Raw genomic sequence first — 18,422 nt, 5'->3', positions numbered from 1 at the left:
TTTGGTTTCCCAACTCCTCCACATCTGTCCTTCTGCATGGTTGTCTCTCCCTTATTCTTCATCCTTTCTGTGCACCAGTCAACTACAGGCCCACATCGCATCACTCTCCCTCTTTTTATTGTCTGTCTTCTTTCCCTACTGACAATACTGATGCAGATTTCAGCTGGGAACAAGGACAGTTCTTTTTCTCCTCCACAGTTGCTTCTTGACTCTGAGTTAACCCAGCAGGTTGTTTGTGGCTCAGATTCCAGCATCCACAATCTTCAAGTAAATCATTATGTTGTTAGTGTTTTTTTTCCTCCCCCTTTATTATTTATTATCAGCTTATTTTATTATCAAATAATAAAGTCAGAAAATCAGCACTCTTTTTCAATCATTTTGATTGTATCCCCTCTTGTATTAGCTATTGCTAATATTGTATATAAGAGCAGGGGTTTCCTTGCTCAATGGTATTGTTCTATAGTATTAAAAAAAGGGTTGGGAACCCCTGTATTAGGGGGAAGATAGACTATATATAGAAGTGAGAATGAGGGCTGAGTTAAAAGCTGGTATGTGATAGTTGGAACCAGACAGATGAAGGCAGGGTGATTGGGAAAGTAACCAGGTCAGAGAGGTTATAGGAAAGGAGAACAAAAGCAGAAGAAACCTATGTATATAAATATAAGTGATGGACTGATGATACAAGATGAGATAGTCTAATGAGTTTAGGCTGTTGACATAAAAACAGGCCCTTTTGGCCTAACTTGACTGTTGTCCCCTTGAGCTAGTCCCATTTGTCTGCATTTGACCCATATCCCTCTAAGTCTTGCCTATTATGTGTCTGTCTAAGTGTTGTTTAAACATTGTAATTGTACCTGTCTGTACAACTTCATTTGGCAGCTCATTCCTTGTGTCTACCATCCTCTGAACAAACTTGCTCATCATGTCTGTTTTAAAATTTTCCTTTCCTACTTTAAATATTTGCTGGCTACTTTTAGAATTCCCTATTCTGGTGAAAATGTATTGATAGCCATTCACCTTATCCATGCCTGTTACGATTTTATCGTAAGGTCACTCCAGAACTTCCTACACTCTAAGGAAGATAGTCCCAGTCTTCAGACTCTGCAACATCCATCTGAATCTTTTCTATACCCTTTCCATCTTAATAGCATCCAGTACACAGTATTTTAAGTGTAGTTTGGCCAATAGCCTGTACAGTTATAACATGACATCCCAGCTCTTGTACTCAATGTCCTGATTGAAGTTGCCAAACACCTTTCACTCCACTTTTACCTGTACTTGCACTTTCAGGGAAATGAGCATCAACCTCTAGTCTTCCTGTTAACAATATTCTCCAGGGCTGTAGCATTTATTATGCAAGCCCTGTCCTGGTTTAATTTACACTTGTCATCTTATACTTGGCCAAGTTAAATTCTATCTGCCATTGCTTGACCCACTTTCCCAGTTGCTCAAGATCCTGTTGTAATTTTAATAGGACGCCACAATAGCGTAACGATTAATGCAACACTGTTACAGCTTGGGGCATCAGTATTCAGTTCTGAGGTCCTCTGTAAGAAAATTTGTTCATTCTTCCTGTGTTTTCTCTGGTTGCTCTGGTATCCGCCCACCATCCAAAGATATACCAGTTAGTAGACTAATTCGTCATTGTGAATTGTTCCGTGATTAGGCTACAGTTAAATAGGTGGTTGCTGGGTGGTGCAGCTTGTTGGGCTGTGAGGGACTGTTCTGTTCTCTCTCTAAGTTAAATAAAAATAACCATCTTCACTGTCCATTATGGCACTGATTTTGGTGTTATTTGCTAACTTGCTAATCATTGCAAGTACATTATCATCCAAATCATTATATAGATGACAACTCCCAGCTCATTTCCTTGTGGCACACCACTGGTCTCTGGCCTCCAATTTGAAAAAATGACTCTCCTCTGCCACCCTCTGGCTTCTTACAGGAAACCAGTTTTGTATCCAATTTGCCAGCTCACCATGTGTTCTGACTTTCTAGACTACCCTACCAAGTGATAGATGGAAAAGAAGAACCTAGAGAGAGAGACTTTGGCTGGACTGGTGAGACTGAGAAAGGAAAATGGAAGACAGAGTTACCTGAAACTGGAATATTCAATCTTCATACCATTGGGCTGTAGCTACCTCAATGAGAGATGCTCTGCTTCTATTTTAGAGAAGACCAAAGACATTCAGTTTGGTGTGGGAAGGGAGTTGAAATGATATGCATCGGTCAATTTAAGGTGGCCATTGTGGACTGAGTCCAGGTGATCTGACAAATATTTGCTGGTGGAGAAGGTTGCTGTTGCCAATCCATACTAATTGGGATCTGCTAGTTAGGAAGTTGATGATCCAGTTGAACAGAGAGGTATTGAGGCCTAGGTCTTGGAGCTTAGTGATGATTTTCAAAGAGATGGTAGTGAATGCTGATCTGTAGTCAATAAAGAGCATTCTGACAAATGCACCTTCTGTTGACGTTGTGATGATAGGCAAATTGGAATCCAAATAGAAAAGGCAAATCTCTTGAAGCACTTCATCACGGTAGAAGTAAGTGTTACTGGATGATGGTCATTGAGGCAGGTTGCCATATTCTTCTTGTACATTGATATGACTGAAGCCTACTTGAAACAGATGGACACCTCAGACTGCTGAAGTGAGAGGCTGAAGATGTTGGTAGTTAATTAGCATAGATCTTCAGTACTCATCCAGCTGTGCCATCGGAGCTAGATGCTTTTCATGGATTCATCATCCTAAAAAGATGCTCTCACATCAGCCCCAGAGACAGAAATCACAGGGTTATTGAGGCTGTGGGGATTTGTGAAAGGCCTCCATGTTCTGTTGGTCAAAGTGAGCATAAAAGGCATTGAACTAATCTGGGGAAAAAAAATGTTGTTATTTATGTTGCTAGGTTTTACTTTGTAGGAGGTGATGGTTTTCAAGCTCTGCCACAGTTGTCAGGTTTCCCTCTGTGATTCAAGTTTAGTCTTCACGTGTTCCTCACAGATTTCAAATCTCCTGGTTCATCCAGAGCTTCTGGTTGGGGAAGACAGTGATTTATTGTTGGGAACACACTTGTCTGTGAATGTCTTTTATATAAGTCTATGACAACAGTAGTGTATTCATTCAGGTCCTCTGAGTCCTTGAACATGGTCCAGTCCACTTTATTGAAGCAGTCTTATAGCCACTCCTCTGTCTCGCATGACCACCTCTATTGTCATTGCCTCTCATTCCTTGCTCTTCACCTTCTGCCTATAGGCAGGCAGGTGATCAGATTTCCTGAAATGAGGTCAAGGGATGGAATGGTAAGCATTCTTGGTATTGTGGCACTGGTCAAGTGTGTTTTATTTTCTGCTGCTGTAGGTAGTTGTGCAGGGTTATCTTCAAGATAGCCTGATTGAAAATCCAGCAAGGATGTAAAAGGTGTTCAAGGTAGACTATTTCTACTTTGCTAATCATTGTACTCGGTCCATTTAATGCTAGTATAACATCTGCTTTTGGAGGTGAGTAAACTACAGTCAGTATCACAGCAGAGAGCTCTTGGTAAGTAGAACAGACAAAATGTAATCATTAGATGTTCCATGACAGGAGAAAAAGAGTGGGACAAGCCCGTGCACATGATGAGTTTATCAAGAAGCAGATGCCACTGTCTGGTCCAACTGATAGATTGAGAAGTCCTCGGGTAGGAGCGTGGTGTAAGGAGTGTGGGGGTGGGGAGCCATAGCTCAGTGAAACACAGAATGCACCAATCACTCATTTTTCTCTGATACCACAATATAACCACCTGATTGGGATTTGTATTTTGTTTTTCACATTTCACCACTAATGCTTCCCACATAGAAAATGTTAACTTGATTGCGTCAGTGAGCAAATCAGAACGTCAACAGGTTGAAGCAGACAATAGCTTACGTTCGGATTTTTTAGGGTTCGTGTATCAATTCTGTGTGGTGCATGATTAGGATTTGCTGTAAGTAAATTGAAAAGCTCAATTAACAGTGAAGCCTAACTGCTAGATTAGGTTTAATTTTCTTCTAAAAAGGTGCATTGTTTGTTTTGTATTTCATCATCTACTTCATTACCATAACTTTCCAGGAAGTGAACAACTGTCAGTCCTAGAAAATTATCCAAGATCATTGACAAAACATCAATTTTTGCATAATGCCAAGGCATAAATATTTTATTTATTAAGGTAATCTTCATCTTCTTTCATTTTGCCATGTTAACTGAATGAAACCATACTGTTACGTATTCAGGCAACAATAAATATACGAGTTCGGCAAGGGTTTTTTTATAACAAACAACACGTTTATTAAACACAGAAAACAAACCCCCCAAAAGTAAACAAACACTAACGTAACCGGAAACAGCTGCTGTGCGGCAGCCCAAACAGTTCTTAAAGCGATATTGCAAAAACAGTTCTTTGAAGTGGTATTGCCAAAAGTTCGATATGCTCACAGTCCATTTAAAAGGAGAGACTTTATAAGACGATTTAAGTTCTCTTTCACGTTGCTTGCTTCGATCCCCGACGTCGAACTTCCCACGACGAATTTACGAAACGAAACGGCTTAAAGGCACTGACCTTTCCTTCCTCACGATCTTCAATCCTTTCTGGTAAACCCAGGGATCAACGCGAAGATAGTCAACGAAATCCTTCCAAATAAGGATCAAACAAAGGTCGAAACCCGTTTCACCGTAGAAAGCGATTCTCCTCGATCTTTAACTCCCGAACTTCAATCTTCACTCTCCACTAATTCACGAACTAGCAGAATCATAAAGAACCTGCTGGCAATGACCTTTTAAACTTTAGGCATTAGATAAAACTTCATCTTTCAACTAAACTGCGTCATCACTTAAATCACGCAGTGGCATGAAGTCAACTTGGCAAATCCAGCCACGAACTGCCCCTCCTCACAGGGTGGGGTCTACCTTTTATAACCTGTAAAAAAAACCTGTCACATGATCTCTACTGGCGGGAAAATTACATCACTCCACCATCACAAGACCATTACCTCAAGTCCAGTATAACTTCAACCCCAGTCATGTGACAAGGGCACCACTGTCATGTGTCACGAGTACGTAACAATACATTTGTGAGAATATCTACAAATGCTGTTTTTAAATTTGTTGTTATTCTGTTGTATTCTCTAACTATCCATTTCTCTTGTAGAAATTATTATTGGTTCCATGCTTTCATATCAATACCATTGAACTAGATTTATCTGTCATTTAATCCTGAGTAGAAAACGTACAGCAAAAAGACCAAAGTTTGTCTGCACACTTTTACTGTAATATATTTTTTCTTGGCCTATTCGTGATGTCTTTGCCTGATTGAAGGGTTAGGCAGATGACCCATGAGATTTATGCTGTCATTGAATTGGCGTTTTACCTCTGTGCTAAAAGAATAAAAATAAATTCTGTTAGTCTTGGAGTGTGTATCTTGGCTATGTAATTCATAAAAATGCAGATAATGGACAAGAATGGTGTGAGGGTCAGTGCAACTGCTGGTGCAAGTGTGGGATGGGGGGGAGTTGATGCTTCTGTTGCTTGTGCAGGGGGAGGAGTGTTTTGGGGCTTGATGGTTCTGTCATTGGGGTTCTTGTTTCATGAATGTCTGTGAAGAGTGCAAATTTTAGGTTGTATGCTCTATACATTCTGTGATATTAAATGAAACTTTGAATTAAGCTCTTGTTCATTTTTCAGCTGCTTCAAACACAGTAGTGTTTACAGTCTGGAGTTTGGTCCTGAAAGAAAAATAACTTGATATTAATAATAAAAAAAGAAAAAGTTTGATTTTGGGATTGCTTCATAATTCTGAGTTTTGTAATGGTGTTTAAATGAATACACCTTTAGGTTTGAGCACAGTTTTAGCATTGAAGGAGACTAAAAGCTATTTTCTGCATTGTGGATTCTTAACCACCGAATCTATTTAAATTAGTTTCATTAGTTGTAAATTAGATGTGTTTCATCTTTTATATTAATTTTATACTATCAAGATATATGCAAAGCATTAGGAACACAGCCTTTCTCTGAAGTGGGTGGATATTTCAATTTTAAGTTGCCTTTTCTATGTTTAATATCTTAATAGCAGAGATTTATGAGAAGCAGCACCGGCTGTCAGTTCTGATCCTCCATCAAACATTGATACCCAATGATCTTCATTACACTCAAACATTTTTTTAGCAAATAATGTATTTTGCTGTTTTGAGAATGCCACTTTGTCCTAACGTGTAGTGTCTCTGTCAGGTCCCACAGGTGCCCAGACAGGCAGGACCTGCTGCTTACACAACACACGAAATAAACAAAGGTCATCCAAATCTCCCCGCAACGCCGCCAGGCCATGCCTCTTCACCAGGCCTCTCACAGGTAACAACAATCACAGAAGTTGAAGGATATTTATCCTTTTTGGGAGGGGTTGAGTGTCAGAATAGAGAACAATAAAGCATCTCATTAAGTAACAATCAGTCCTGATATTTTCATGGCTTCTTTGTTCATGAAAAATAAGGATGGTTCTTGAACATTGACAAAATAGACGTGAAGTACTTTGTAAAGTTGGAGGTAGTGTAGCCTATTCAATTTCACTCGATAATATTAAAACAGCCTGGAACTTCGTGTAATTGTTAGGAAGTTATTTAGGATACATAATTAAAACAAAATAAAGTAAACCACAATTCCAAAGTTCACAGATCCTTCCTTCCAGAGCCTTGACATGCAAAATTCTAAGGTTGTCCAGTGTGAACTGAGCAAACACTCAAGCTGTTTGGCTTCTGACTTGAAGCTCTTCTGTTGTAATGATAGGGCTGACCAAGTAACTGGGTCCTGCGGCTTTGCACATTGAAGCTTCTTTCTAGGTAGATTTTGAAAATTATTCTCTTCATGTTTGTAATTTTCTTGGGTGGGCACACCCAACTTCTAACCTTTGGCATTAATTTGAATATTGTAGATTCCTTGATTTTGCTTCTTTGACAAAACTACCTAGCACTAGGTAAACTGCTAACAACATCTCTCTTTTAGATAATAGGCAGAAATGATATGTTATAATTAAATTATTTTCATCCCCTCTCACTTAAATTCTGAGTTAGTGCTTCCTCTGGATTGTCATGGTTGGCAATTTGCGTAGAGACTTGCATATACAGTGGATGTGGTCCTTGCAGTTTATACTGTTTAAAATTACATTAAGAATAAGCAACATTATGTAGAGAATTGAAAATTTTTTACAGTTGTGCTAAAAATATTGGGTATATATGTTTAGTCTAAAATGTTTGAAATTTCTGGCAAATGAGTGTTAGTTGCAATTGCAAAAATGTAAAGCAAATGTCCGTGAGATTGATTCTCAAGCTAGCTTGGTACATGAATGCAAATTATATTTCAACAATTGAAAGTAAATTTTTGCAAATTCTAATTGTGAGCATGTCCCAGGTGCAAACTTAAACTAGAACAGTTACTGATTCATTAAATCAAACTTCATTTCTTTCAAGTAAATCTTTTGAATTTGACATGAGTCTTTGCTGAAAGGTTGGATTAATTTGCCCTTGCTTCTGTTGGTTACTTACCATTCATAAATACCATATGAAATAAAATGCTTTCATTTTGATGTCATTCTTTTAGTTAACATTGTATCAGGCAGCTAATTATTTTGGATGTTAGCATTTCCTGTAGGCCAGATTGGTACCAACTATCTGATCATGGTTGGACAGCCCTAGACTATTTTAGACTATTGTATTTTATCTCCTTTATTCAGATAGTCTGTTAAGAATGTTTTGAGGGATAGAAAAGAACAGGACATATGAGAGGATGTTTGAAAGTTAGTGAAGAATATACCCAAGGTCTTAATTTTACTTGCACGAATTATAAAATTATTGTTTTTTCCTTACTCATTTTCTGTATGTGGCCATCACTAGCAAGCCAGTTCCATTTAATGTTGAGAAGATAGAAATGGCTGAAGAGCTTTTTACTGAAGATACACCCACAGTGCTGTTGATAGGGAGTTCCTGGAGTTAATCCCATCAAATTTAAAGGACTGGTGATGCATGTCCTACTCAGAATGGTGGCAGCTTGTGGGTAAACCAGCAGGTGATGAAATGTGAAACAGTGCAGCACAGGAGCCAGTGCCTTGGCTGAATTTGCCTGTGCTGATTGCGATGCAAGTTTAAACTAATCCCATCTGCGTGAACGTAATGTATATTTCTTGGTTTTATACCTATCTAAATTCATCTTAAAGAATGCTATTATCTACTTCCACCACTTCCACTGGCAGCATGTTCAGGTATCTACCAGTCTTCATAATTTAAAAAAAATCATGTAAATCTCCTTTAACTTCTTTTTATCTCATTTCTAAAGTTATGCTCTCTAGTATTTGACATTTCCACCCAGTTTGAAAGACAATCTACTCTATTAAGGCTTCTCATTATTTTATGTACCAGTATCAGCTTGTTCCTTTGCTTCTGGTGCTCCAGAGAAAACAAACCAAATTTGTCCAACCTCTTTATAACAAGTCTCATGTGCACTTATTGTCATTATCTCTTTTCTGTGGATCTACTGCATTTGCCTGGGTGAGTAAGTGCAGTACATTTTGTACTATTGCCATCGTGTGCCGGAGCTGAGGTAGTATTGCAGGTGGTTTGTGGGAAGCCTTGTTAGCCAGGCTGCTTTGACTTGGATGATACTGTACTGTAGGGTAGCTGGAACTGCACTCATTTATATGTCATTAGTACTACATTTGTATGTTGTCTGCTCTCATAGCCTTTGGAGACCCAGTTCTTCGCAGAACCACCATCAAGGAATATTCCAAATAAATATAAAGTGGTCCTGGAAATGGAATTTTTGAAGGTTTGCTTTCTTGAGCAACTTAAGAGGTACCCAGGTGCAGTGGTGATTTGTGGTTAGTCATATAGGATGGAAATAATCATTTTGGTGTATTCATGTCAATTAAGTACCCATTTATACTAATCCATTTACCAGTATTTGGTTTTTAGCCTCTGTGCTTTGACAATTCAAATACACATTTGTACTTTAAAATATTTTGAGGATTTGTACCTCTAACCACTCTTCGGATGAAATCTCTTGTGTCTTATTCTAAACTATGCCTTCTGGTTTTGGTAATATATTCTTATTACTAACATTACTAACCCTTCATCAGTTCTGATGAAGGGTCTTGGCCTGATATATCAACTGTTTATTCATGTTAGCTGACCTCCTGAGTTCCTCCAGCATTCTGTATACGTTACCCTCAGTTTCCAGTATCTGTGGAATCGCTTGTGTTTTTACACCAATGTTTTATGTTTTACCATAGGATGAAGAATGTGGTAGCAATGTAGAGAATGCAGAAGTTTCACCAAGTCATTACCTGGAATGGATAGCAATTGTTAGGAGAGATTGGATAGGCTGGATTTATTCTTGCTTGAACTTAAGAGTGAGGGGTGACCTTTATAGATATTCATAAAATTGAGGAGCATAGTTTGGGCATTTACTCAGAATTTTTACCCAGGGCGGGGGTATCAAGGACTAGAAGGCTCCAGTTTAAGGTGAGAAGCAAGAACATTTTTTAAGAAGTCTAAAGGGTAAGTTTTTCTTTGTTTGCTTTAATTTTACTGTGGTATCGCGCGAAATAGGCCTTTCTAGTCCTTTGAACTATGCTGCCCAGCAACCCATTGATTTAATCCTAGCCGAATTACAGGGCAATTTACAATGACCAATTAACCTATCAACTGGTACATTTTTGGACTATGGGAAGAAACTGGAGCACCTGGGAGAACATACAAACTCCTTACAGACAGTAGCAGGAAATGAATTAGGGTTGATGGTATTGTAAAATGTTGTGCTAATCACGATGTTTCTGTGCTGTTCTTGACCATCAATATGTAGTAGCAGCATTTCACTTGGTAGATAGCACCTTCCATGCCCACAAGCTCAATCATTGAGGGAAGACAAGGGTAGTAAAAACATGAAGCACCACCACCGTGAAGCTTCCCTCTGAGCTACATACCTTCCTGTCTTGGAAGTAAATCCTCGTTCTTTCACCATCATTAGGTCAAAATCTCCACGTAACAGCAATTTGTGTACACCCAGACAGTAGTATTCAAGATGGTAGCTCATCACCTTTTCAAATGCAACTAAAAATTGGCAATTACTGCTGACTCAGTCTGTGAAGCCCACTATCCTTGAATGAATAAACAAAAGCACAATGGTGATTATCTGATATGAGCTGCAAGAGGCAGCAGTGGAGACAGACAGAATTAAAGCATTTAAAATGCTGTTTGAATAGCACTTGGATAGGAAATGTGCAGAGGAACATGGGCCAAGTGTGGGTAAATGTGATTAAAATAAATAAACATAACAGCATGGACAGGTGGGTCTATGAACTTCCCTACTCCTGTATTCTAAGGCTAATGAAAATAAGTATCCTATATACCTTCTTTATCAATTGACCCAGCTGTCATTCACATTCAATGATCCATGGACTTGTGCTTCAAGATTCCTTGTTTCCTTAATACTTACAATGACTCCACCATTCATTGTGTATGGCCTATCTTTCTTCGTCTTCCTAAACTGCACTTGTCAGGATTGAATTCCGTCTGCCATTCTCTGTCCATTTTGTGTCATTTTGTAGGCTATGACTAGCTTCACAATCAACGACATCACTAATTTCATGTCATTGGAAAACTTGGTAATCTGATCTTCTACATTCATACCAGATTGTCAGTGCATAAAATGAATAATAAGCATCTCAGCATTGGTACACCACTAATCATAGGTTTCCCAGCACAAAAGCAAACTACCATTATTACCTTTTACCGCCAAGTCAAATTTGGCTCCAATTTAACAACTTGCCTTGGACCCCGTTGTCTCTGACTTTTAGTCTCTGTCTTGTGGAACCTTGCCAAAGGCTTTACTGAAGTCAGTGTGCTTGGTAGGACAGAATGAATTGAATTGCTGTGAACAGAGCAGCAGGAGTATGGTCTGAAGGATTGGAAGCAAGCAAGTGATTATGAATGATTTCAGTGAACAGCAGGGCAAATTAGGATTTTAGCAATGAGTTTAGAATGATCATTATTAGAACTTAATTTTAACAAGAAGCAATTGGATAAATTATGGTTAATCCTTATTTTTAACCCATGATTGCAAACTGCTGGTTTTATTAAGCGTTAATTTGTTGGGTAATTAGTTTATACTGCATTTACTATCTGATGCTCTTCTCTGACCAAATTTTCAAAGTACAATCTAGGCAAAGAACCTGACATGTTTTGAAAGGAACTTAAAACTTTTCTATTCAGTTCATGTTTCTACACTCCTTTGACAGAAATGCCATTTATGTTTGATTCATTCCCTTTTTCATTCAGTTGTCTGGAGGTTATGTATAGTTTTGGGGTAGATTGGTTATCTCCATTGCAAGTAATATTTTTACATAGAGTTGCTAATTTTATCTTTGATTTGGTGTTTTAGCAGTTGTCAAAGCCTTGAACAGAGCCAAATGTGTAAAGCAGTATTCCTTTTGCTTAGTGTACATACTCATTGTTCCACAGCACGTTCAAGAAGCTGATGGATTTATTTAATAGGAATAAAGTCAACATTAGGCTGCTTCTACTTTCCAGCAAGCCAAACCTCCAACAAGTTCATCCAGTCCCAGCTGTGATCATTGTATAATTTCTCCTACGTCATTTGTTGTGACAATGAGATACACCTCCAGTTCACAAGAAAATATCATCAGCCGTGATCTTGCCGAATGGCAGAAGCTTCTCAAAGGGTCAGTTAGTCTACACTGTTTCTATTGTTATATTAGTGTTGAATACTATGTCCTTGAGTATTCATGATTTTAGAAAAATTATTTGGATAGAATAAAACGGTTTCATTTAGCTACGTTCATGTGTATGGTTGAATGACAATTAAACGAACACAAAGCCACATGTGCAAGGCTATATAGACAAAAGTTTAAAAAAATGTAGGTTGAATAAATGATTGAGAAAATATAAATGGATTAAATGTAATATGCAATTTAACAGTAAAAAGAATAAAAGCAATATTTAGCAAACACATTGCTGGAAATTCAAACAACAACACACACAAAGTGCTGGTGGAACACAGCAGGCCAGGCAGCATCTATAGGGAGAAGCGTTGTCAATGTTTCGGGCCGAGACCCTTCATCAGGACTAACCGAAAGGAAAGATAGTAAGAGATTTGAAAGTAGTGGGGGGAAGGGGAAATGCGAAATGATAGGAGAAGACCAGGGGGGTGGGATGAAGCTAAGAGCTGGAAAGGTGATTGGCGAAAGTGATACAGAGCTGGAGAAGGGAAAGGATCATGGGACGGGAGGCCTCAGGAGAAAGACGGGGGGGGGGGGGTGGGGGAGAGCACCAGAGGGAGATGGAGAATAGGCAAACAACTAAATATGTCAGGGATAGAGTAAGAAGGGGAGGAAGGGCATTAACGGAAGTTAGAGAAGTCAATGTTCATGTCATCAGGTTGGAGGCTACCCAGCTGGTACATAAGGTGTTGTTCTTCCAACCTGAGTTTGGATTCATTTTGACAATAGAGGAGGCCATGGATAGACATATCAGAATGGGAATGGGACGTGGAATTAAAATGTGTGGCCTCTGGGAGATCCTAAAGCAATATTTAAATCGTTTTGGGTGCTGGTGCAGTAGTCCCAGTGATGAGGTAAATTGTACGTTGATCTTTGTTGTATTTGTACAGTATTGTTGTGACCTGCTAAAACTGTGCAGTTTGATCTCTACCTAAGAAAGAACATTCTTTAGAAGCAGTTTTGAGTGTTTTTACTAGATTTTCAGAGTAAAATTGGCCTGTGTTTACAGGTGTTTAAAAGAGACGGCTTATTGAAGCAGACAAGATTGTAAGGGGATTTGACAAGGTAAGTACTGAGGTGCTGTTATTTTTCAGAATGGAGAGTATACAACTCTGAATCATAGTATTAGGACAAGAACATGATAATTTATGACTGAAGTAAGGAGAGATTTCTTTACTTGTTTGTAAATCTTTGGGATTTTAACCTCAGGACTGTATGCTTTGCTTACTCAAGGTTAAGGTTGAGTGAAACAGATATTCAAGGCGCTGAGGGTATCAAAGGATATGGGGATCAGGATATGAAAGTGGATGAAACGTAGAATCAATTTTGATTTTATTTAAATAGTGAAACAGTCTCTACTGCTATTTGGGAAGTAAAAACCAGAGGTTTTATGGTTTACATGATTGGATATTAGTTTGGAAATGTATTGTTGGATCCAAATCCTGGAACTACTTCCCTAATAAAAATTAGACATGCACAGTAAGTGTTGACTTCAGCAGTTGTGTGTGCGTGCGCACTCTTAACTCTTGGTGGATCACCAACCTTTTTGGTGATTGCTCATCATATGGCGTGTCTTGGGCATCTGAAACCTGGCGGAGCCCATCCCTCTTTTTGCAGCCGGCTAGGTTCAAACTCAGAAGCCTTCGCTCCGAAGTCTGGCGCTGATGCCACTATGCCACCAGCCGGCAGTGGTGTCTCGCATTAAATAAATGAATATAAGGAATTACAGTATTCCAAAATCACAATTTTTTTTACGTAATAGCCAGAAGATCACAAATTTTAAACTAAGTATATACATTACGGTTATATTATTAATTGCATTATATACTTAAGTTTTTGAGATTGAAGTACTTCAGACTGGGTTACCACGTTAAGAAAATATAGCAGTGAATCGGTATTCCACAAAGGAGAATTTTTTAAATAATCATTGAGATCCATTTAATAATTCAATTTGAATCCAAACTAGCGGAGAACTGAATTCAGAGGACTGTGCATTATGCAAATGAAAATGTCTTGATTTTACATTATTTGAATTTTTGATCTGAATGGTAGGCAATTAGGGGTAAAATGATATTTCCATAAAAAACTTTGGTGCACACCACCTTGGAAAATTCTGTTGACAATGAGCAGTACTGTATTCAATGTACCAGAAGCCAACAAGTTAAATCCTGTGAGTTTCAGTTTTGGCCAGAGGTGATTCTTGGGAGGTAGCATTATTTTTCTTATAACCTCACCCTCAAAGATAAGTTTTTGAATAGCTACATTTGCTGCCACCTCCGAAGCTAAATACTGTTGATTAAATAAAAAATAAGAAATCAGTGCCTTTTAAATTCAATATTGAAAATGTTCTGTGCTGTAATAGCTCCCAGACCTATTCACTCATTTTATCATTCTTTTTTTTACAGTGAAAATAAAGGGAAAATGATATTTTTGGAAAATAGATAGTGAGGTATCAAAGTACAAGGAACTGGGCTAGAAGTAAGAACACAATAATGTAAGAAAAGTGAATAGGCTCATGAGGGATAAACCATGGAGGAGTTTGGAAATGAGAATGAGTTTTGGAATGCTGGAGCGTGGAGAGCCACAGATCTTAAAAGGTAATGGATGTGTTTTTGGGAGCCTGTGTGGAGGATGATGTAGGCTAACGTGCGTAAGTCGAATCTATCATGGGCAGGTCAGAGATTTAGGAAGATGTCAAGGAGGCTAATTTAAATTTAAATGCTGTTCATTCAAAAATCATTCATTCTCAAGGGAGAGGGTGAGCAGCTAAAGGCTGAAGTATGCATTGGTATGAGATGTGTGCAGCAAAGGTTTTTGCTGGGTCCCTTGTTGTTTATCACGTATATGAGTTGTATGGAAATACAGATGGTATGATCAGTAATTTTGTGGATGATGCCAAAATTGGTGGTGGTGTGGACAGTGATAGAAGTTGTTTAAGTTACAGTGTGATCTAGATCAACTAGAAAGTAGGTAAAGGAATGCCAGTTGGAATTTAACTCATAAAGGTGTGAATTGGTGTATTTTGGGAAATTAAGCCAGTGCAGGATGTGTTTTTTGAAATAATAGAGCACTGGAAAGTGTTATAGAGCAGAGAGCCCTCAGGATAATAGTACATAATTACCTGGAAGGGTCACCAAGATGGTAAGGAAAGATTATAATTTTTGGATGGGGTATTGAGTTCAAAAGTTAAGATTTTACATCATAGCTGTACAAGATGTTAGTGCATCTGGAATACTATAGGAAGGATATGGTTAGGTTAAAGAGGGTGCAGGGAAGGGAGACTGGATTGGTTGGAACTATGTTCTCTGGAGCAAAGGAGGCTGTGGGGTGGCCTTACAGAGGTTTATAAAATCATGTGGGTGTAGTTAAGGTGAATGCTTTTTTCCAAGGATAAGGCATAAGTTTAAAGTGAGAGGGAAAAGATTTAAAGGGAATCTGAGGAATCCTAGGAAAAAAGCCTTAACCATCCACTTTATCTATGTTCCTCACAATTTCATACCTATCTGAAAGGTCACTTCTTGGTCTCCTTTGCTCCAAGGAAAACAAACCCACCCTGTCTTATCTATCCTTGTAATTCAAGTCTTCAAGTCCTAACAGTATCCTTGTCTTTGTTTTTTTGCATTCTGTCTAGCTGAATCATATCCATTCTCATGTATGGCATCCAGACTAGCTCACTATATTCCAAGTGTGGACTTGTATAGCTATAAAATTAAGCCCAATTCTTGAACGTATTTTTCCAGTTGCCTTCACCACCCTATCTCCTATGTTACAACATTCAGGAAACTATGTACACTTGTACCCTTAGGTCTTTCTGTTCTGCAGCATCTCCCAGGGCCCTGGTATTCACTATGTATGTCCTAGACTAGTTTAATTTCCCAAAATGCATCAATTCAAATTTGCCTGAATTAAATTCCATCTGTCATTCCTTTGCATTCTTTCTCAGTTAATCTTGAGCCACGTAGTATCATAATTCTCCCTCCCCCAATTAGATACTTTCCATATTATCAGCTCCTATTCCTGTGTTCATTGACTAGTACTAGATCCAGTCTGACCTCTCATCTAGTTGACCTGTCTACATATTGTGTCAGGAACCCTTTCTGGACAAACCTAACAAATTCCTCCCCATTTAAACCTTTGTCACTCAGAAGATGCCAGTCAATATTAGGGAAATTAAAGTTGCTATCAAAACAGATTTAACATCACCGGCATATGTTATGAAATTTAACTTTATGGCAACAATGAAACACATGATAACTATAGAGAAAAAACTGAGTAACGTTAAGTGTATATATGTCTACTAAATAGTTAAGTTAAAATTAGTAGTGCAAAGTAACATAAATAAAGTAGAGATGTATTGTTCATGGATTCTATGTCCATTTAGAAATAGGATGGCAGAGGGGAAGAAGCTGTTCCTCAATCACTGGAGCTTCTGTACCTCCATCCTGACAGCGGTGGAGATCCTTTTTAATGGATGCCACTTTCCAATCCTTGAGGATGTCTTGGATACCATAGAGGCTGGTACCCATGATAGAGCTGATTAATTTTATAAGTTTCTGCAACTTACTTTGATCTTTCCATCTTGTGCGTATCTCTCCCCACCCCATACCAGATGGTGATGCAGCCAGTCAGAATGTTCTCCATGTACGTTTGTAGAAGTTTTCGAGTGTTTAGTTGACAAAGCAAATCTCAAAATCCTAATGAAATTTAGCCGCTGGCTCACCTTCTTTATACCTGCATCAATATGTTGTACTCAGGTTAGGTCCTCAGATATTGATACCCAGGAATTTGAAATTGCTCACTCTCTCCACTTCTGAACCCCTATGTAGATTGGTTTATGTTCCCTTGTCTGACCCTTTCCAAAGTCTGCAATCAGCTCTTTGGTCTAACTCAAGTTGAGCGGAAATTTGTTGCTCTGACACCACTCAACTAACTGATACCTCATTTCTGATGCCCTTTGTCACCATCTGAAATTCTGTCAACAATGCTTGTATCATCAGCAAATTTATTGATGCTGTCATGGGTGTAGAGAGAGTAGAGCAGCGAGCTAAGTACACATTCCTGTGGAGTACCAGAGGTAATTGTCAGTGAGATGGAGACGTTATTTCCAATCCGCACAATTTGTGCTCTTCTGGTTTGAAAGTCGAGGATCCAGTTGCAGAGAGAGGTACAGAGGCCTAGTGTAGGAGTGATAGTGTTAAAATGCTGAGCTACAGTCAATAAACAGCATGCTGACATAGGTATTGCACTGTCTAGGTCAGGGGTCGGCAACCTTTACCACTGAAAGAGCCATTTGGATCCGTTTCCCACAGAAAAGAAAACACTGGGAGCCACAAAACCCGTTTGACATTTAAAATGAAATAACACTGCATACAATGTTTTTTTTTGCCTTTATGCTATGTATAATCAAACTATAATGTGTTGCATTTATGAAATCGATGAACTCCTGCAGAGAAAATGAAATTACATTTCTGCATGCAACAAAAACTTTTTGAATTCCGAACAAAAGACGTTGGGTTGAAGGTTACTTTTAAGTAAAATACTCAATGTCTATTTGAGTCCTTCTTGTATTTATGAAAAACGCCGAACTTAAGTTGTCCGCCAGCAGCAAACCAAGAAAAACATCAGCCAGCTGTCAACCTGAAAAATACAAGTACTATTTCACTGAACAATGAAAAAAATTTGAATATACGTAAAATAATAGGCAATTAAAATATTTATCATACTTGGTTAATGGGATTTCTGCTCCTGGACCTCAGCGCACAGCGTCTGCACATCAGGGCTGGATGACGTCACTTTCATCTTTACACAGGATCGCAAGCTGTCATCTGTGAGGCGTGCGCGATTTTTGTTTTTAATAAAGTTCATGTTGGAGAACACCTGCTCACATACATATGTGGATCCAAAGATCGACAGGACTCCAAGCGCATACTTTTTAATGTTTACATAAATGTCGGGGAGAGCATTCTATGTTTTGAACACAAGTTTGTCCGGTTTGGGGAGGTTTTCAATATCACTCCATTTGTGATTCTGAGCAAGAACGGCCTTCTGACGGGCAACATTTTCAAGGTCTGCTGTCAAGCTTCTAAACTTGGACACCCATATGTCTTTGTCGGCTATGTCGGCCAGTTCCATCTCAAGATCAGGTTGACTCACACCTGCCAATGTAGTCGTATTCAGTAGGGATGGATCGATGCTTAGGGGAGTGACCGGGAAGGATAATATGTTTTTTTTTCCTCTCTGAACTCACAGAAGCGTTTCCCAAACGATGTTTGCATTGCGATGATTGCAGAATGTAAATACTCTGAAATTATCATGTCGTGAGCTTGTTTGAACTCTCTCAAATTGGGGAAGTGAGACAATGTGCCTTTCTGTAAATCTCTGGCAAGCTCTGTCAACTTGCGCTCGAACGCCAAAACATCCTCCAACATGTGCAAATGTTTGAGCGCACAGTGCCTCTTGGTGCAAGGTGCAGTGAAAAGTCAGCAGCTTTCTGTCCAGCGACTTCTGCAGTAAAGCCACAAATCCCTTGTGCGCTCCTGTCATATTTGGTGCCCCATCAGTAGCTACTGACGCCAGGTGGGTGGTCTTTATTACTTTGGCTCTTAAACAATTCAAGACAGCCTCACAGATGT

The 18,422-nt window shown here is 38.8% G+C and overlaps 1 protein-coding gene across 9 annotated transcripts in view; it reads left to right on the top strand.

Annotated features, from left to right (window-relative positions):
• Positions 1-18,422, top strand: part of LOC132382001 (eukaryotic translation initiation factor 4 gamma 3-like) — a 315,701-nt gene that overhangs the window by 82,260 nt on the left and 215,019 nt on the right. For 5 of the 9 annotated variants that reach the window (XM_059951770.1, XM_059951769.1, XM_059951766.1 and 2 more), the window contains one exon: positions 6,237-6,356. The exons of 2 other annotated variants lie outside the window; for them this stretch is intronic. In XM_059951770.1, the coding sequence (XP_059807753.1) occupies positions 6,237-6,356 (120 nt within the window). Of the gene's footprint in view, positions 1-6,236; positions 6,357-11,581; positions 11,734-12,799; positions 12,856-18,422 lie in introns of those variants that run through there. 2 more of the 9 variants (XM_059951773.1, XM_059951775.1) reach the window with 2 other exon arrangements.

The sequence above is a fragment of the Hypanus sabinus genome, chromosome 27 (genome assembly GCF_030144855.1).
Source record: "Hypanus sabinus isolate sHypSab1 chromosome 27, sHypSab1.hap1, whole genome shotgun sequence".
Taxonomy (NCBI): domain Eukaryota; kingdom Metazoa; phylum Chordata; class Chondrichthyes; order Myliobatiformes; family Dasyatidae; genus Hypanus; species Hypanus sabinus.
This window is presented reverse-complemented; position numbering and strand designations above follow the sequence as displayed.